This window comes from Channa argus, chromosome 19, assembly GCF_033026475.1.
Source record: "Channa argus isolate prfri chromosome 19, Channa argus male v1.0, whole genome shotgun sequence".
NCBI lineage: Eukaryota > Metazoa > Chordata > Actinopteri > Anabantiformes > Channidae > Channa > Channa argus.
Window position 1 is genome coordinate 16,049,066 of NC_090215.1, and position 15,434 is coordinate 16,064,499.

Below are 15,434 nucleotides of genomic sequence, written 5' to 3' on the forward strand. Positions count from 1 at the left end.
AACAAGGTGGGCGGACCTCTTTCTCTCATTGGTCAATAGATGGGCTGTTGGACCGGAAATCTGGGCTCACATTGGCTAGAAAAACCTGCCATTTGTCCATACAGGAAGTTCGCTGGAGGAAAAATAAATCAGTGGAAGTTGTGATTCCGAACTTTTTACCATGATGTCAGAAGAACACGCAGCTCACAATGGACTTTTTTTTTTACACACGTGAGTATAATGTTTGTAAAGAAGGTTCGGTTTATAAAGTATTTTAATAAACCCAGCTATGCCACAGTTAAAGACATATATATTCATAAGCCTCATGTTACATGCAGGTGTTTTGTTTTTTTTTTACAAAACAAATCGGCCCAAATTAATTAACTAGTAAAAAATCATTTCTCTCTGAAATGTTCTGAAGTAAAAGCGTAGTTATGTAAAAGCAAGTTGCGTAACATAGGAGTACTAAGTGATAACACCTCAAAAATGTGCTTTTTTGAAACGGAGAACAAATGAATGTTTTTAAAATGATAAAACACCACGAACGAGCGTCCTGGCTTCTAACTACGCAAACCCGCTACCGTCCAGCAGGTGGCGGCAGCAGCTTTATACAGTATGTGACTGTGTGGATGAGATGCAGCACACAATCACATGATTTATAGGTTTATGGGCTTTTAGTACTGGAGATTTATTTATTTATTTTTGATATTTAATGGTACAAAAAAATTCATTTATTTATTATTGGTCAAAATGCACACATTTATGTGTTATTGCTGTGGACTTTGCATATAATCTGGGGAAACCCAAAGCACTTTTGCTCAGTTCAGTAAAGAAAAACGCGATGGCACAATATAAATTGAGAGTCATGTTCACTGCCACTTTAGCTTATTAACACAAGTGAGTGTGTTAGACCAACTTACTGCAACTAAAGGCAGCACTAAAAGACGTTCCTCAATATCCATGTGACATATGAATAAAGAATTTCATTTCATGCACGGGCTCACTACCATGCCTTCCTAATTTCCCACATTACATGGGAAACATGGGAAAGCCCAGTATTCCGCAGAGCATTGACAAATCCTTTGTATGAAATTAGTGCTTTTTAATCTGCTAGCTTCAGCTCTCGCTTCCATATTTTGGCTCTGTTTAACAGCTTTTTCTTTTAAGGGTATATTCAGCTACTCAGTCTCGAAGCCATGTGGAGACACTTCATCTTCCTGTGCAGAGTGCTAAAAACACAATTATCTTTAAAAGCACAGGGTCACAGTCTCATCTGTGCTGTCATACTGATTTGACATGACTTGGTGGTGGCCAAAATTTTAAGATCATCACTCTTAAGCGCTTAGCAATGTCTGACAATAAATAAATTCAATCTAATTCTGCTAACCGGCCATTCCACAACATAGGATGATAGAGACCATAAGATCTCTCTTTATGATATTTTTCTGTGGATATAAACAACATATATCTTCACCAATATCATTAAACAAGAGTCAAGTTATGCTCATCACAGTTCAGCTAAGCAAATATCATTGAGCCCTCTAATCATCGTTCCTTTGGAATTAAAATGAGGCATTTTCCTTCACTGTGATAATAGTCTTCATTGGAAGACAACATTCATAGAAATCAGCAGTATACAATGCAGGAATGGAGTCCCCTCACTGCCATCACTCGCTCTTAGTCATCTTGTTATAAACATTTATTGCAACATGCCCAATTGGCAAATCCGTGATTTTTGAAAACTCTATAGTGATGAAATGTTTGTATGTTCCTTTTTTGTGATCATAAGTCAACTAATGGACCAATCTGGACCATGTGGACAATAGTGACAAGTGCAAGCCTCTAGCATACTATATTTTGCTGTTTGCATTTTTGTCTAGAACGTGGAAGTAACTAGTTGACATTCGGCTCACTAATTAAGTGAACAAGATGGGAGTTAATTCTCTGTTACTTGCTTAGTTACACATTCATTTTGACTTTTTGGTTCTAGTAGTTTGGAAGATATGTCACAGTTCATAATTCCTTCGGGACGGTTGATATTTAGTGGCTATTGGTGAGATGAGTGGACTGCTGACCCTCTGGCGGTTTGGCTTGTCTTGGCAAGTAACACACAGCACTTTATTATGGCTGCGGATGTTGTTTCATAACGCCCTCAAAATGTGCAAAGTAATGTCAGCACACGGACGCACGGCTTCTTTTCTGTCAAATTAAAGTTTAGCAACACCCTGTGGGCACCGAAGGCATTAGAATGTTAGTCAAACCGAGCATCAGGAACATTATAAAGGTAGAAAGTGCTTTAAAACATAAAATTGTCTATAAATGCCGGAATGATTTACAAAATCGTATACGCCATCTTCCAAATGACACTGAACGTACTCATTTTCAGACATACATATTGTAAATTGAGTTGACGTCATAATTTACTGTACCCAGTAACACAAATGGCAACATATTCGTTCCTCGAGCTCATGGCACCATGTCACAGAGAACAACACATACACTGTGTGCCCAGATTCCTAATGAGAATCATGTGGGTCTGTGCTTTGCAACAAACGGGCTGGAGAAAGCACCTCAGTTGTCCTGTAAGAATGTCTCTGGGAGTTTGGTACCGTTTCAGCTGTTAGGACTGAGAGGAAGGACAGTTTGGAAAATGGTGAGCATCTCATTTTTATTTGATAATTAACGTGTATCTGTTCGTTAACATGATATTTAATGATGGCATGTGCCACCCAAAAGGCAAAAAAAAAACTTACGTGCATATGTTTTGGACATTGTTTGTTATTGCAGAGGATGATTGAAAAGCTGGCGGGTCTGAAAGTGGTGTAGCAAAAAAAAGAAGGAAAAAAAAAATGTGTGGTTGCCCGTGGTGCACGATCATCAGTCAGTCATACCTTGTAAGTTCCTAGGAAAGTACGTGGTGGCCTGGGGTCAATTCCAAAACTGAACTGATTTTTGCTGATCTACAGTAAAGTACATTGAATCAAGAACAAACAAGCTTCTCCAAAGGAACAATGAGGCAGCTCGTGGTCTCATCATCATGACTGTCCCAAAATCCTCGTTGGCTCTTCCAGTTCCCACCGTGACAATATGTAAGTGACTCCTACATTCTTGGCTTTATTTTTTTTTCAATCTGTTACTCATAGATGTGAAAATGTAATCTCTCTTCTACCTTTGTGTTAATCTTAAAGGCCTCGTTCTGCTGCATTCCTGCTCCGCTCAACTGAGAGCTCAGCTCGGAACAACCCCCAACATTAAGCAAATTGTTGTTGGAAGGTGTTACAATTACATCACTTTAATTAACCCCCGGTTAAGGTAAGGCCATAACATTTCCAGTCTTGAGTGGGACTCAGTAGGCAAATTTGATTACTTTGACTTGCCACCAGAAACTTGGAATGAGTTCTTTTTATCTGCTTATACGCAAAAACAAAGTAAGGGAAAAAAGAAATGGCTGTTCTGATCTGTCAAGGCTATCATGCATAATCAGTTTGGAGGTGTAAGCAATGTTATGTGGCCTTCGTGGCCCACATTCCAGGAATGCGATGCGTTCTTATTCTCTTTTCGCATCACTAACAGATCTCTTATTCTGTTTACATTTTGAAATGGCGTTGACTTTAGTGAAGGACATACTGTGGCTTGTTTAGGTCACGAAACCCAAAGTTTAGTTTTTTGCTCCCACTTAGAAGTCAACAAACTTACCATTGCCCTGCTGAGCATAAACAATTTAAAATTGTTTGTGCAAGTACTGTGATGATCTTTTTTTTTATTTATTTTTTTCGTAGGTGTGACTGTGAGGCGATCTGGAGGCAGTTTGAGGAGGCTGTCATGCGTCAGTCATCCTGTAATGTGACGATGGAGGATTATCACGACATGTTTAATGCTGTGCCACAATCCTGGCCTTGTGATAGGGTGAGCAGGAATGAGACTTCAAACTCACAGGTGCTTTCGATCATATTTAACTAAAACCTCAGTGCATGGAAAATCATTCGGTTAACTTGCTTTGCCTTCTCTTTAGTTCCTCTTTTGGAGTAAAACCAGGACATTAATGCACAGCTATGCCGCTGTTGTGCGTGACGTCTGGACACTGGAGGACACACTGGTTGGCTACATGTTCAATGATCTCATCTGGTGTGGCCAAGAAGATGACTCTGGTAAATCCTTTTTTCTAGTGATAATTTCAAACCTATCTTTACTTGTCGGTGTGCAACTTAAGCTAGTTCGAGCGTGAGCCTCAGAAACAACCCTCAGTGCTCTGCCCTGTCATCCATCTCCCTGGTTTTATATAGCTTTGCTTCACTCTTGCTCCACCATGGTCTGCACTCTGCACAGCCCTTCAGGTAGTTGTCCTTACAGTGACATTACAGTGAATGTGATGCAAAGTGATATACCAATCAAGCAGAGAGCATTGCTTTTCTTATTATCCTGATTGTTCAGAAGGGCAGGCTCCAGAACTTTTAGAAGGGAATATCACTGCCGGTGCTGTTCACTCAGTCTGTATTTAGTCTGTCCCAGGAGGTTTGAGTGCACTGCTCCACAAAAACATGTTATGGAGCAAATTTCTGATAAGCAAATATAAAAAAAAAATACTTTAGGCAGTAAAGCAACACAAACACCTTATTTTTGATCCCCTCAAAAATAGCGTATCACCAATCAGAGGTTGCATATACTGTATGTGTAAGAAGAGGAAGTGTCACCTGAAAACAATATTCTATAGGTATAAATTTAAATAACAGAAAAACATTTTTCTTCATTTTGTTCCCTATATCCTGTTTTCTGTTCACATTTCTAAGTCATTTAGTCAGTTTGTTTAAATCTTAACAAGAGATCAAATATTACAGTATTTTGTTGATTTTTATAAATGTGTTTTTAACCATGATTGCAGAGAAGATCACTTGGTAGCATGAAGTCATAATACGACAACTGCATATTGTTTGCATGCCAACACATCCAGCAGATTTACTGTTTTATTATTACTCCTCATTCACATCTCACTTGCAAATTCCAAAAGTAATGACACGCATGAATTTGACACACAGGATTTGATTTCAGCTCTTGTCCGGAGTGGTCAGCATCCAGACATCATCCAGTCTATTCCTTGTGGAGACAAGCCTCCCAAAATGTGAGTTTACCATATCTACTTAATAATCCTGCAGGAGCTGCACCATGCTGTTCCAAAATCAGGAGTGGAATTCTGCTACTGTGTGATTTTCTTCACCCATTTGTTAGTTTGCAGAAATGGCATGTGGCAACATCACTGTATTGCTGAATGGATCTATTGTTAACGCCTTCAGCAGAAAAAGGTAAACGCAACGAGCAAAGCAAATATCCTCCCACAGTGAATATGTACTAAATATTTTTTTTTTGCTTTTAGTAGCATGTTTGGAAGTGTTGAACTAGACGGGCTCAACCCACAGAGGGTGGATTATGTCAACATTAAGGTGGTGACAAATCTAGAGGGACCACACCTGTAAGGACAAATGCCAATGATTGTTAAAGCTAAAAGTGCACTGCATGTTTTTCCTGTTCAATTCCTCTAAAGGTTTAAAAAATGTTAAACTTCTGTTGGCAACTGAAAGTTACTGTCACATACCCAAAACTTGCTTTTACAGAGAATCGTGTAGTCAAGGATCCATTGTAGACCTGCTGCAGCTCCTCCAGTCCCGAGGGTTCCGCTGGACCTGCTCAGACAACGACCAGTAAGTGAGATCTTCATTAGAGAGCTCATGTTCACGTGAGACTTAATGAAGATGCTCGATGACTTTATAAAAATATATATAAAAATTCCAATGAAAGCACGTAACAGACATCATATTTGTCAACAGGACCCTGATGATCCTTCAGTGCATCCAGGATCCCCAACAGTCCTCCTGCCAGACATGTGGAAACAGCCTGTTGGATAGAAAAGGCCTGTTGTCAGTTGAGGATAGTGTAGGCTCAGGGGAGGTGCAGTAAAACATGATTTATAAGTAAATCCACTTAGACTTTACTGTTTATTGATCTGGCTCATTGAATGTGCATCGTCATCTGTTTTATGAATGCTGTCTACTGTATTGTGTTAATGCCATTAAGTTTAGGAAAAAGGACCACAGAAGAAAGAAAAGCAATAGCTGTAATTAGCGCTGTCTTAGAGGGGATCCATCTGTGATGCTTTAAATTCTGATTAGTTTAAAAGGCACCAGAGCAAATCTGGGTTTGATCTTTTAGACATAAGCACAGTTGAACCATACGTTGGGAGCTCGTTTTCACCCCTACACCCATCATAGGCATTCAGGTTGTTGGTTCAAAGCTTTTGGACATTTCTGGAACTCTGGCCTGTCTTGCTCTGTTTTTAAGGGAATATAGAACCCCTAACAGCCCATTCCCCTCCCCAGCTGTGCAGTGCCGGTCCAAGCCCAGTAGAAATTAGGGAGGGTTGCGACCCCGAACTCACGGGATAAGCCGAAAGGACAAAAAAAAAAAAAAAAAAAGATCAGCAACAGAAATGCTTTAGGTGCTGAGAGTTTATTGTCCAAAAGCATAAAGAGTTGCAACAAACCAAACATTATGTAATAATATATTTTGACATAAATAAAGTGTAATTTTTGTCTGGTTGCATGTCCCAAATGTATGTTATCATTTTTGGGGGGCTGCCTTCTTTTGTTCAATCCCCTCGGTTTCCACGTGTAGCAACTCGGTAAACACATTTGTTCAAATTAAATCATATCAAAACCACAGTTCTGACTTTCATTTTAATTTAACACAGATGTCATTTATTTATGGTACAAGATGATTAGAGCAAAAAAAACATCCGCCAAATGATGTTCCTGTGTTATTGTTACATTTTTGCAAAACGGAGATCGACAACCTGTTTACTAGAATGTCTAACCTTTAGCTTTCATCCTCCTGCATGCAGTTAGTCATCAGTATCAGCATATCTGAACATGTCCGCTATTGATGGCTGCTCCCTGACCTTTGAATGACAGATCACAGCCATGAGTTGGTTAGTGTTGATGTGCATAAACGTCAGCCAGCTGAAACTACACAAAGTCACAGTGGAAGAGTTTAACCTAACTTACAAAGTGACAGAAATTCAAGGGAAAGAACATGTTTCTGATGCCTTTTAGAATGACTTCTGCAGGAGGTGCCTGTCTGCAGCAGACAGTGGTATTAGTTTTATATGTAGTTACACAGAACACCCTGGATGACAGTAAACTGCAGTAGTGCAAAGCTCAATATAATAAAAATTATATTGAGCTTTTTTGTTTTTACCTCATTGTTTATGATATGGCTACTGTCAAACGATACTCTAAACTTTTTTCCGAAGAGTGAATAAGAAAGATAAATCGGAACTTAATTCGTAAGGCCAGTCATGGAAGTATTCCATACAAGCTGTGCAGTAAAAATACTTAGTGGTCCTACATAAGTATTGTAAAATGTACTTGAAGTAGCCTGATCAGAATGACATTTGTCAGTGTAATTAATTATAGATGAACATTACCTGCTGTGATTGCAGCGTATTTGAACCTCTGTGAGTTGTTGGATAACTAGCTGTTAAAGAAACCCCGGCTAAATATTGACATAAACTTCAGTACATTTACATGTTGCATTACGTTTAGTTTTTTTTATCTGCAGATAAGAATAATAACAGCTAAATAAGCAGCAATAAACTCATTATGTGTTATTAAATGAGCGCATACAGGTGTTTTTGTACTTGATGAATTCCTTAGACCACACTGATCCTCGGACCTCAGTTTGAGCAGATCCAGCGCGACAAAGCAAGAGTGTGATTGGGCCAAGGCGGCCACGCGCCAGCGCTCGTACGCGCACTGTGATTGCGCCACTCTGTAAACAAGCAGACGTCCGACAACCGGCTCCCGGCAGAACCTCGTCCGAAGTGGTTTATCCTGACACGTTTCCAATGGAGCGCGGCGGGACTCGCTCTCCGCATAAGAGACGGAGAAAGGTTTTGATCGTGACATGCGTGACGCTTGTTCTGCTGATTGTGATTGTCGCCCTGTCGGTGGGGCTGACGCTGCGTCAGGGATCTGACAAGTTCCAGCAAACGTTTATAGGGAGGTGTGAGCAGTTCAAAGGTGATCGGTAAGTGATCCGAGTCTTTCTATGAGCACAGTGTGCAGCCCCGTGATGTGCACATGTCCATAACTGTGAACAGTAAGCTGCAGTGTTGCCACTTACACCTGGCACCAATCATGAAGGTCGTACAGGGCGACTTCACCAATTTAAACTTGTTTTCTTATTCTTTAGATTATGGTGTTAAGGTACATCAATGCTTTTAAACCTAACTCTGAATTCCCGATATTAAAATATTTCTCTGCTTCTTGCTGCAAAAACTCCTCCAGATGACCTCACCCAGGGGAGTTTTTAATCATTAGGACGTCCGATCTGGGGGAACATATTAAAAGCAGGTTGACCACGATTCCAGACTCCTTAGTGTGAGCAACAAGATGGCATAATCTGAACTCAAGGTTCCTCCGGGTGATGTTGTCTGGAGGCATTGTTTTGGCTAGAAGTTGAGAGATAGTTTAATTTAAGGAAGTTGGAGAGACCTTTAATGTACTACTCAAACTAGAACCACGAAAAGGAAGGTTAATGTCAGTGAAGGCTCGTGTTTGATTGAATCCCAATCTGGAGGCTGCACTCGGGTGTTCCTGTTATTTCGACCATCCCATCTAACCATAGGCACACTGCCATCTGTTTTTCAGGTCCGACTGTCAGAACATATGGGGAGCATTTGCACGTGCCTATGTCGGGCGGGACCCGTGTCAAGTTCCTCCAGAAGCCTACGATCCTCTCATCGCTGCAGCCCCCTTCATACCAGCCTGCAACCGAGTAAATCGAACGTCACATCCCCTGCCGCTCCTGCCATCATCAAGAATAACCAGTTTAATAATGTGATGCCAACTGTGTTTTGCTGTTAGGTGATGTTCTGGAGCAAGACAAAGACTCTGGTCCACGACTTCACAAAGAAGAGAGAATGTTTTAAAACCCTGGAGCAGTCGCTGTTGGGATCTGTCCTGGATGGTCTGACCTGGTGTGGAAAGGAGGGCAGCAATGGTGAGACACTCATCACTGGGTAATGTGTAGTTGACCTTAGGCTAATTTTAAAATACGGCAAATAGATTAAACAGCAAAGCACTTAGAGGAAAAAACATAATTTAACTACACGCTGCACATATTTGAAGACGTGTCTTAAGTGCACTGAAAATGTAGAACTGCCCTTTGTGTCTTACAAACGCTTACATCCTTATTTGTGCTGCACACACAGGTGCTGTTACAAAAATCCACTCATGTCACATTTTTAAGCCGCAAAAAAAATAAAATTAAAATCACAATGATTTGCAACAGTCGGGCCCGGGAACACAAAGACCTGAAGTCGAAGGGAGAAATGTTTGGAGAGGGAAAACCTGAACAACCAGTAGAAAATGTTGTTTCTGTTTTCGGTGGCTGTGCAAAGTGTGCTCACTGTTTTTCTTCTTCCCACATTCGTTGTGCAGCTTTTTCGGGGTGTTGTCCTATGTGCAACAGTGTATAGCAACACCTGTACAAGTCTCTTGGACGCACGCACACACACACACACACACACACACACAAGTTCAGATCGACAAGAGCCTTTTTTTTCCCTTTTCTTTTGCCTCGTTAAACACTGAATAAAGCTGAAAACAGGGGGAAACAGCTGCCCTGGCTTGGCGGCTTTCCAGTGACTCTCCGCTGGTTCCCTAGCAGCCTTACAAAGACAAGACCCCAAAAGATGCTGTGCTCCAAGAAATAGTCTGGCCCGTAACACCCTGTAAAATATATGTTGTTTTTTCTGATCTACCAAAGAAGAATTGTTATTTCTTCAGTTGTAGATGTGTTATCACAGACAGAACAGATGTCTCTCACTGTCACTGGCTGAGACCGATATTGATGTTCTTAACCCTCATCAGGAAACACTTTTTTGTCCAAATTGCCAAACTTTAAATTTAACCTCATTTGTATTCGAACTACTTGTTTGTTTGGCGTCGTGTCCTTAGATTTCTGTTTACTTCTGAGTTACCTAAAAGTGATGCTGAAGTTTTTAATCTGCAGAAACGTACACTACCGGCTGCCCGGGGTGGACAGACTGTGACAACAATCCTGTTCGCTCATTTTGGAACAGAGCCTCAGCTGCTGTAAGTTATCAAACAGAAGTCACTCATTTTTTTTTTTTTAACATAGTTAGTTTGCCAAATCATACACACGTGCAACACAAGGTGAAGCCGTTCCCTCCTGTGTATAAGTGAATATGATGCAGGGAAGAAACGAAAAAAAGTCTCTGCCTGGTTTGTCATCAATGAGGCTTTGTGTTGGTCTCCATGGAGCCGCATAGCTCCGTTATGCGGCCCCCACATTTAGAGGAGCCCCCACAGTTGCTGCTGCTGCCCTCTTTAGCAAAACACAGAGTCCAGAAAGTTGCTGTGAGGCAAATCTGGCTCTATATCACTAAATAAAACACATAGTTGTTAGTGTGTTTTGTTTTTATACTCATTCTAATTGTAAGAATACTGTCGTAAAACAAAAGGACCACGTTCCATTTACAAATGAAATTCTATGGTTGGTAAAAGTGCGATTCGCTGAGACTACTGCACGCAGTGATCAGTAGTTTTGCTTGCTACTCCACTAGCCAGCGGGATTCTCTTGGGAGCGGGTCTCAAGTTGATGTGAAGCTTGGAATGTGTTGTTGTTGACCTTCTTCTACCTCCGTGCAATAGTACTTTCCTGGGAAAGTCCTACAAACCCCTGTGCCAGACATGACATCAACTCGTTTGTTGAAATTTATTCGAAAGGTTTAGTCACTGCAAGGACAATGACGACGACAACAACCAATGTAGAGTGACATTAGCTGTTTGAAGGACAGGGTTTTTTGGAATGTTGTAATATCTAGTAATCACAATAACTGCGTGTTTTATCAAGTTAAAGTGGGTCTCTGGTCTAAAATCTAAACGTTCCTTCTGTAGTTTGCAGATGTTGCCTGTGGTGATGTCACAGCAATGCTGAACGGATCCATCAGCAGTCCTTTCAGCTCTGATAGGTGAGTTGCTTCCTGTGCTCACAGTTTTAGGACCTTAGTCTGAAGGGAAATACTTTTTTTTCCTAGTGTAGTTATTCGTGTAACCAATGATGTTCACGGTGTCGTTATGTACTAAAGACGGCCGGTTGCAGTAGCAGTACTTTTTCATATGCATCTCATTCCTGTGTTTTAAGAATCTTGCAAGTAAATTCACCATCCCACCCATACAGTTGGGTTTATCCCCCCCCCCCCTTTTTTTTTAATGGCAGAAAAGAATAATAATGCTGAATATTCAAACTGTACAAATGTTCTTTCATCACCAGAATTAACACAAAATGCTCAAGGAGAGTATCAAAAAGGTCACACTTCAGCAAAGAAAATGAAATAAATTATTAATCAAAAATTAATTAGAAATTAATTCTAACTCTTTTTTACTGTTTTTGCCGTTTCAAAATGAGGGATTCAAACGTTTATTAGAGTTGGTGTGCAGGCATTACTTCTTTCTTATCTGGTAACCAACAGCATATAGTCATAATTAGTCATAATTAGCAAAATCCAAATGGCAGAAAGCAACTTCTATGTGCTGACTACTCGTCTCTAAAAGGTCATTGTAAATATTAACAATGATCTTCCTCTGCACATGTCTTTATGTGCCAATAAAGAAAAAAGAAACAACCGACACCGTGCTGTCCTTATTCTTCTGCTTAACAACCTGCCTCTGCATCTTTTAATGCTCTGCTAATATTAATCCTGCAAAAATTCCTTTTCCTGTTTGGTAGCAGGCTTCCCGGTGGGCGAATACTTCTAGGTGTGTAGTATAAGATTGTCTCTCTTCTTATGCTTTGAACCTAACTGCCTCCCTGCCGCCTGCACATCATTCCACAAACGCTATTGTCTCTTTTAAGGCTGCAACTAACTAACTGAATAGTTTTTGGAATGTGCAGGTCCTGTTAGGATTTAGTTCTACTGACTAATTTGACGTTGTAATGATGTGAAAGTATTTTTAAATTTTTACATAATGTAACTTCAGAACTTCTACACCGATCAGTGGAGCTCAGTGGACAGAGACATTTTAATGCCGACCAATGTCACACATATGTCAGACTTCATGTCTGTCCACCTGGTGGTACTAATGTTATGGCGAGTAAACATTTACTCTGCTCTGACTTCATGTTATCTCTTTTATTGTTGATGTCAGTATTTTTGGGAAAATTGAAGTAAAGAGGCTCAACGCCACCAAAGTGAGGAGCATGAATGTTGTCCTGGTCACTCAGAAGAACCCTGTGTAAGACTTCTGCAACACTTTTGTCATTTTTGTTGGCTCTTTAATGTGATTCATACTCTCATGCACACAAACTCATTTAAGGTCCCATTAGAGTGGGCAGCTTCTGGCTGCCTTTAGTGAGAAATGTGGTAAAATATATGGTTGTCATTTCTTTGTGTGTGTGTGTGTTTGTTTTGAGTCACTTGAACTTTGCTGAATTTAGTTTCTACACTCATATGTTGTTAGTGATACCATTCACCACATATGCATTGCATAGTCCGACGTACTTCAAATTGAATTTGAACACTGACTCAAAGTAATAAAGTTACACCATCACTTTTGCTGCGCAGTGTGAAGTTGCTGAGTAAAATGTAGGTCATATTTTCTTTAACCTCTGCCCCTTTTCTCCTCCTCAGGACAAACTGCATGAATGCATCTTTAAAGGATTTAGAGAAAGAGCTGCAGAACGGAATAAATTACGGCTGCAAGGAGGTGACTGAGTAAGTGCAGTATGTGTGAGAAAGATATGCTGTTCATGTAGTTTCCTGTCCTGACACTTTACGTTAATGTTGTTGTGCTGCTGCTCACTGCAGATCACGAATCCAGGAGTGCAGCTCTAATGAAGAGATACCATGTGGAGCCTGTTGGTGAAGATTTCTGATTATAGCATGTTGACACTCACTGGCCACTCTATTAGGTACTGTACACCATACTAGTACTGGGTTAGACCCCTTTTGCTTTCAGAAACGGCCTTAATTCTTTGTAGCATCAGCTTAACAAGGTGCTGGAAACATTCCTCAGAGACCTGGCTCTCTGCCTAAATGCAGTGCAACCGATGTGATTGGTTGTTAATATGTTTGCATTAAAGAACAGTTGGACAGGTGTTTCCTCTGAGCAAGTCTTTGTATTTTTATACACGTTTGTAGAGAGAGAAAGATCTTTATATTGAATCCTATAAATACATCTTCTTCTTTTCCTTTCGGCTGTTCCCTTTCAGGGGTCACCTCAGCGAATCATGTGCCTCCATCTAACTCTGTCCTCTGCATCCTCTTCTCTCACACCAACTAACTTCATGTCCTCCCTCACTACATCCATAAATCTCCTCTTTGATCTTCCTCTAGACCTCCTGCCTGGCAGCTCCAACCTCAGCATCCTTCTGCCGATTTATTCACAGTTTCTCCTCTGAACATGTCCAAACCACCTCAATCTGGCCTCTCTGACTTTATCTCCAATACATCTAACATGAGCTGTCCCTCTGAAGTCCTCATTCCTGGTCCTGTCCATCCTCGTCACTCCCATAGAGAACATCAGCATCTTAAGCTCTGCTACCTCCAGCTCTGCCTCCTGTCTTTTCTTCAGTGACACTGTCTCTAAGCCGAACAACATCTCTGGTCTCACCACCGTCTTGAACACCTGAAAACCACAGCTCCTCTCTCTGCATCCTGTCATACGCTTTCTCTAAATCTGCGAAGACACAATGCAGCTCTCTCTGACCTTCTCTGTACTTCTCCATCAGCATCCTCAAAGCAAATACTGCATCTGTTGGACTCTTTCTAGGCATGAAACCATATTGCTGCTGACAAATGTTCCCCTCTGCCCTTAGCCGAGCTTCCACTACTCTTTCCCACAACTTCATTGTTTGGCTCAGAAAATCTACTGCCACCTCTCCTAGACACTTCCATACCTCCACAGGTTTGTCATCAGGACCAACTGCCTTTCCACTCTTCATCCTCTTCAACGTCCTCCTCACTTCACTCTTACTAATCTTTGCTACTTCCTGCTCCACACCAGTCACCTCTTCTACTCTTCGTTCCCTTTCATTTTCCTCATTCATCAACTCTTCAAAGTTCTCCTTCCATCTTCCCATCACACTCCTGGTACCTGTCAGTACATTTCCATCCTTATCTTTAATCACACTAACCTGCAGCACATCCTTCCCATCTCTATCTCTTTGTCTCACCAACCTGTAAAAATCCATCTCTCCCTCTTTAGTGTCCAACCTAACATACAAGTCCTTAAATTCTATAAATCGATATTTTGCAGATTTAATTTGTATAATTCTCGGGCCAGTTTCATTTAGAGGAAAATGTGTTTGTACACACTGATATCTTTGATAATGTTTTATCATATGAATAAATTTGTCACCAATTTGTACCTTAGTACTTTATAGTGAAATGATTTTTACCTCAATGAGGCAATGAGTGTGGAGGTTTTACAGCAGGGTGTAATGTACTGCAAAGTACTGCTGTTAATTACTTTGACGGGATCATTCGAAATTTTTAAAATAAAGTTTTCAAAAAACGCCTTCATAAAAAGATCTTAACGATTACCTATGTGAATCGTTAGACAAATACAAATAAAAAAAAAACATTAAAACAAGACATTTACAGTGCTTCCAGAAACTTTCCACATTTTATGTGACAGCCTTATTTCAAAATGGATTAAATTAGTTATTTTCATCAAAATTCTACAAACCCATAATGACAACACGACGGAAGTTTGAAATCTTTGCACCTTTAACACCAATTACAGCCTCGAGCCTTTTTGAGTATGACGTTACAAGCTTGTCACACCTATTTTTGGGTAGTTTCTCTCATTCTTCTTTGCAGTACCTGTCAAACTCCGTCTGGTTGGATGGGGAGCATTGGTGCACAGCCATTTTCAGATCTCTCCAGAGATGTTTAATCGGGTTTAAGTCTGGGCTCTGGCTGAGCCACTCAAAGGGCTTTTTACAGAGTTGTCCCGTAGCCACTCCATTGTTATTGTGGCTGTGTGCTAAGTTGTCCTGTTAAAAGATGAACTGTTGCTCACAGTCTGAGTTCCAGAGTGCTTAAGAACAGTTTGTCTTTTTTTTAAATCAAGGATGTCTCTATACATTGCTGCATTCATCTTTCCCTCGATCCTGACTAGTCTCCCAGTTCCGGCCGCCGAAAAACATCCCCACCACCAGGCCTTACTGTAGGGATGGAATTGGCCAGGTGGTGAGCGGTGCCTGCTGTTCTCCAGACATGATACTTGGCATTAAGGCCAAAGAGTTCAATCTTTGTTTCATTAGACCAGAGAATTTTGTTTCCCCAGATCTGTGCCTCAATATAATACTGTCTCAAAGGTCTACAGACAACTCCTTGGACATCATGGCTTGGTTTGTACTGTGGCACCATATAT

The 15,434-nt window shown here is 40.7% G+C and overlaps 2 protein-coding genes across 8 annotated transcripts; both read left to right on the forward strand.

Moving 5' to 3' along the window:
• Positions 1-95: 95 nt before the first annotated feature.
• LOC137104668 (ADP-ribosyl cyclase/cyclic ADP-ribose hydrolase 1-like) lies at positions 96-7,078 on the forward strand. Of its 6 annotated transcripts, XM_067486219.1 has the most exons (11): positions 96-2,632; positions 2,767-2,873; positions 2,946-3,068; positions 3,168-3,291; positions 3,759-3,915; positions 3,992-4,127; positions 5,013-5,095; positions 5,203-5,276; positions 5,348-5,443; positions 5,586-5,672; positions 5,799-7,075. In XM_067486219.1, the coding sequence occupies exons 3-11, from the start codon at positions 3,017-3,019 to the stop codon at positions 5,926-5,928; spliced, it is 939 nt and encodes a 312-aa protein (XP_067342320.1). In that variant the 5' UTR covers positions 96-2,632; positions 2,767-2,873; positions 2,946-3,016; the 3' UTR covers positions 5,929-7,075. The 6 variants fall into 6 exon arrangements, with proteins under 6 accessions (XP_067342320.1, XP_067342324.1, XP_067342321.1 ...); XM_067486223.1 differs by having other exon boundaries at positions 2,767-3,068; positions 5,351-5,443; positions 5,799-7,078; XM_067486220.1 differs by having other exon boundaries at positions 96-2,873.
• Positions 7,079-7,740: 662 nt separating this feature from the next.
• Positions 7,741-14,428, forward strand: LOC137104670 (ADP-ribosyl cyclase/cyclic ADP-ribose hydrolase 1-like). Of its 2 annotated transcripts, XM_067486227.1 has the most exons (8): positions 7,754-8,055; positions 8,679-8,805; positions 8,895-9,030; positions 10,045-10,127; positions 10,953-11,026; positions 12,204-12,290; positions 12,686-12,769; positions 12,863-14,428. In XM_067486227.1, exons 1-8 carry the CDS (start codon positions 7,874-7,876, stop codon positions 12,918-12,920), a joined length of 831 nt encoding a protein of 276 aa, XP_067342328.1. In that variant the 5' UTR covers positions 7,754-7,873; the 3' UTR covers positions 12,921-14,428. The 2 variants fall into 2 exon arrangements, with proteins under 2 accessions (XP_067342329.1, XP_067342328.1); XM_067486228.1 differs by lacking the exon at positions 12,204-12,290 and having other exon boundaries at positions 7,741-8,055.
• Positions 14,429-15,434: the final 1,006 nt, after the last annotated feature.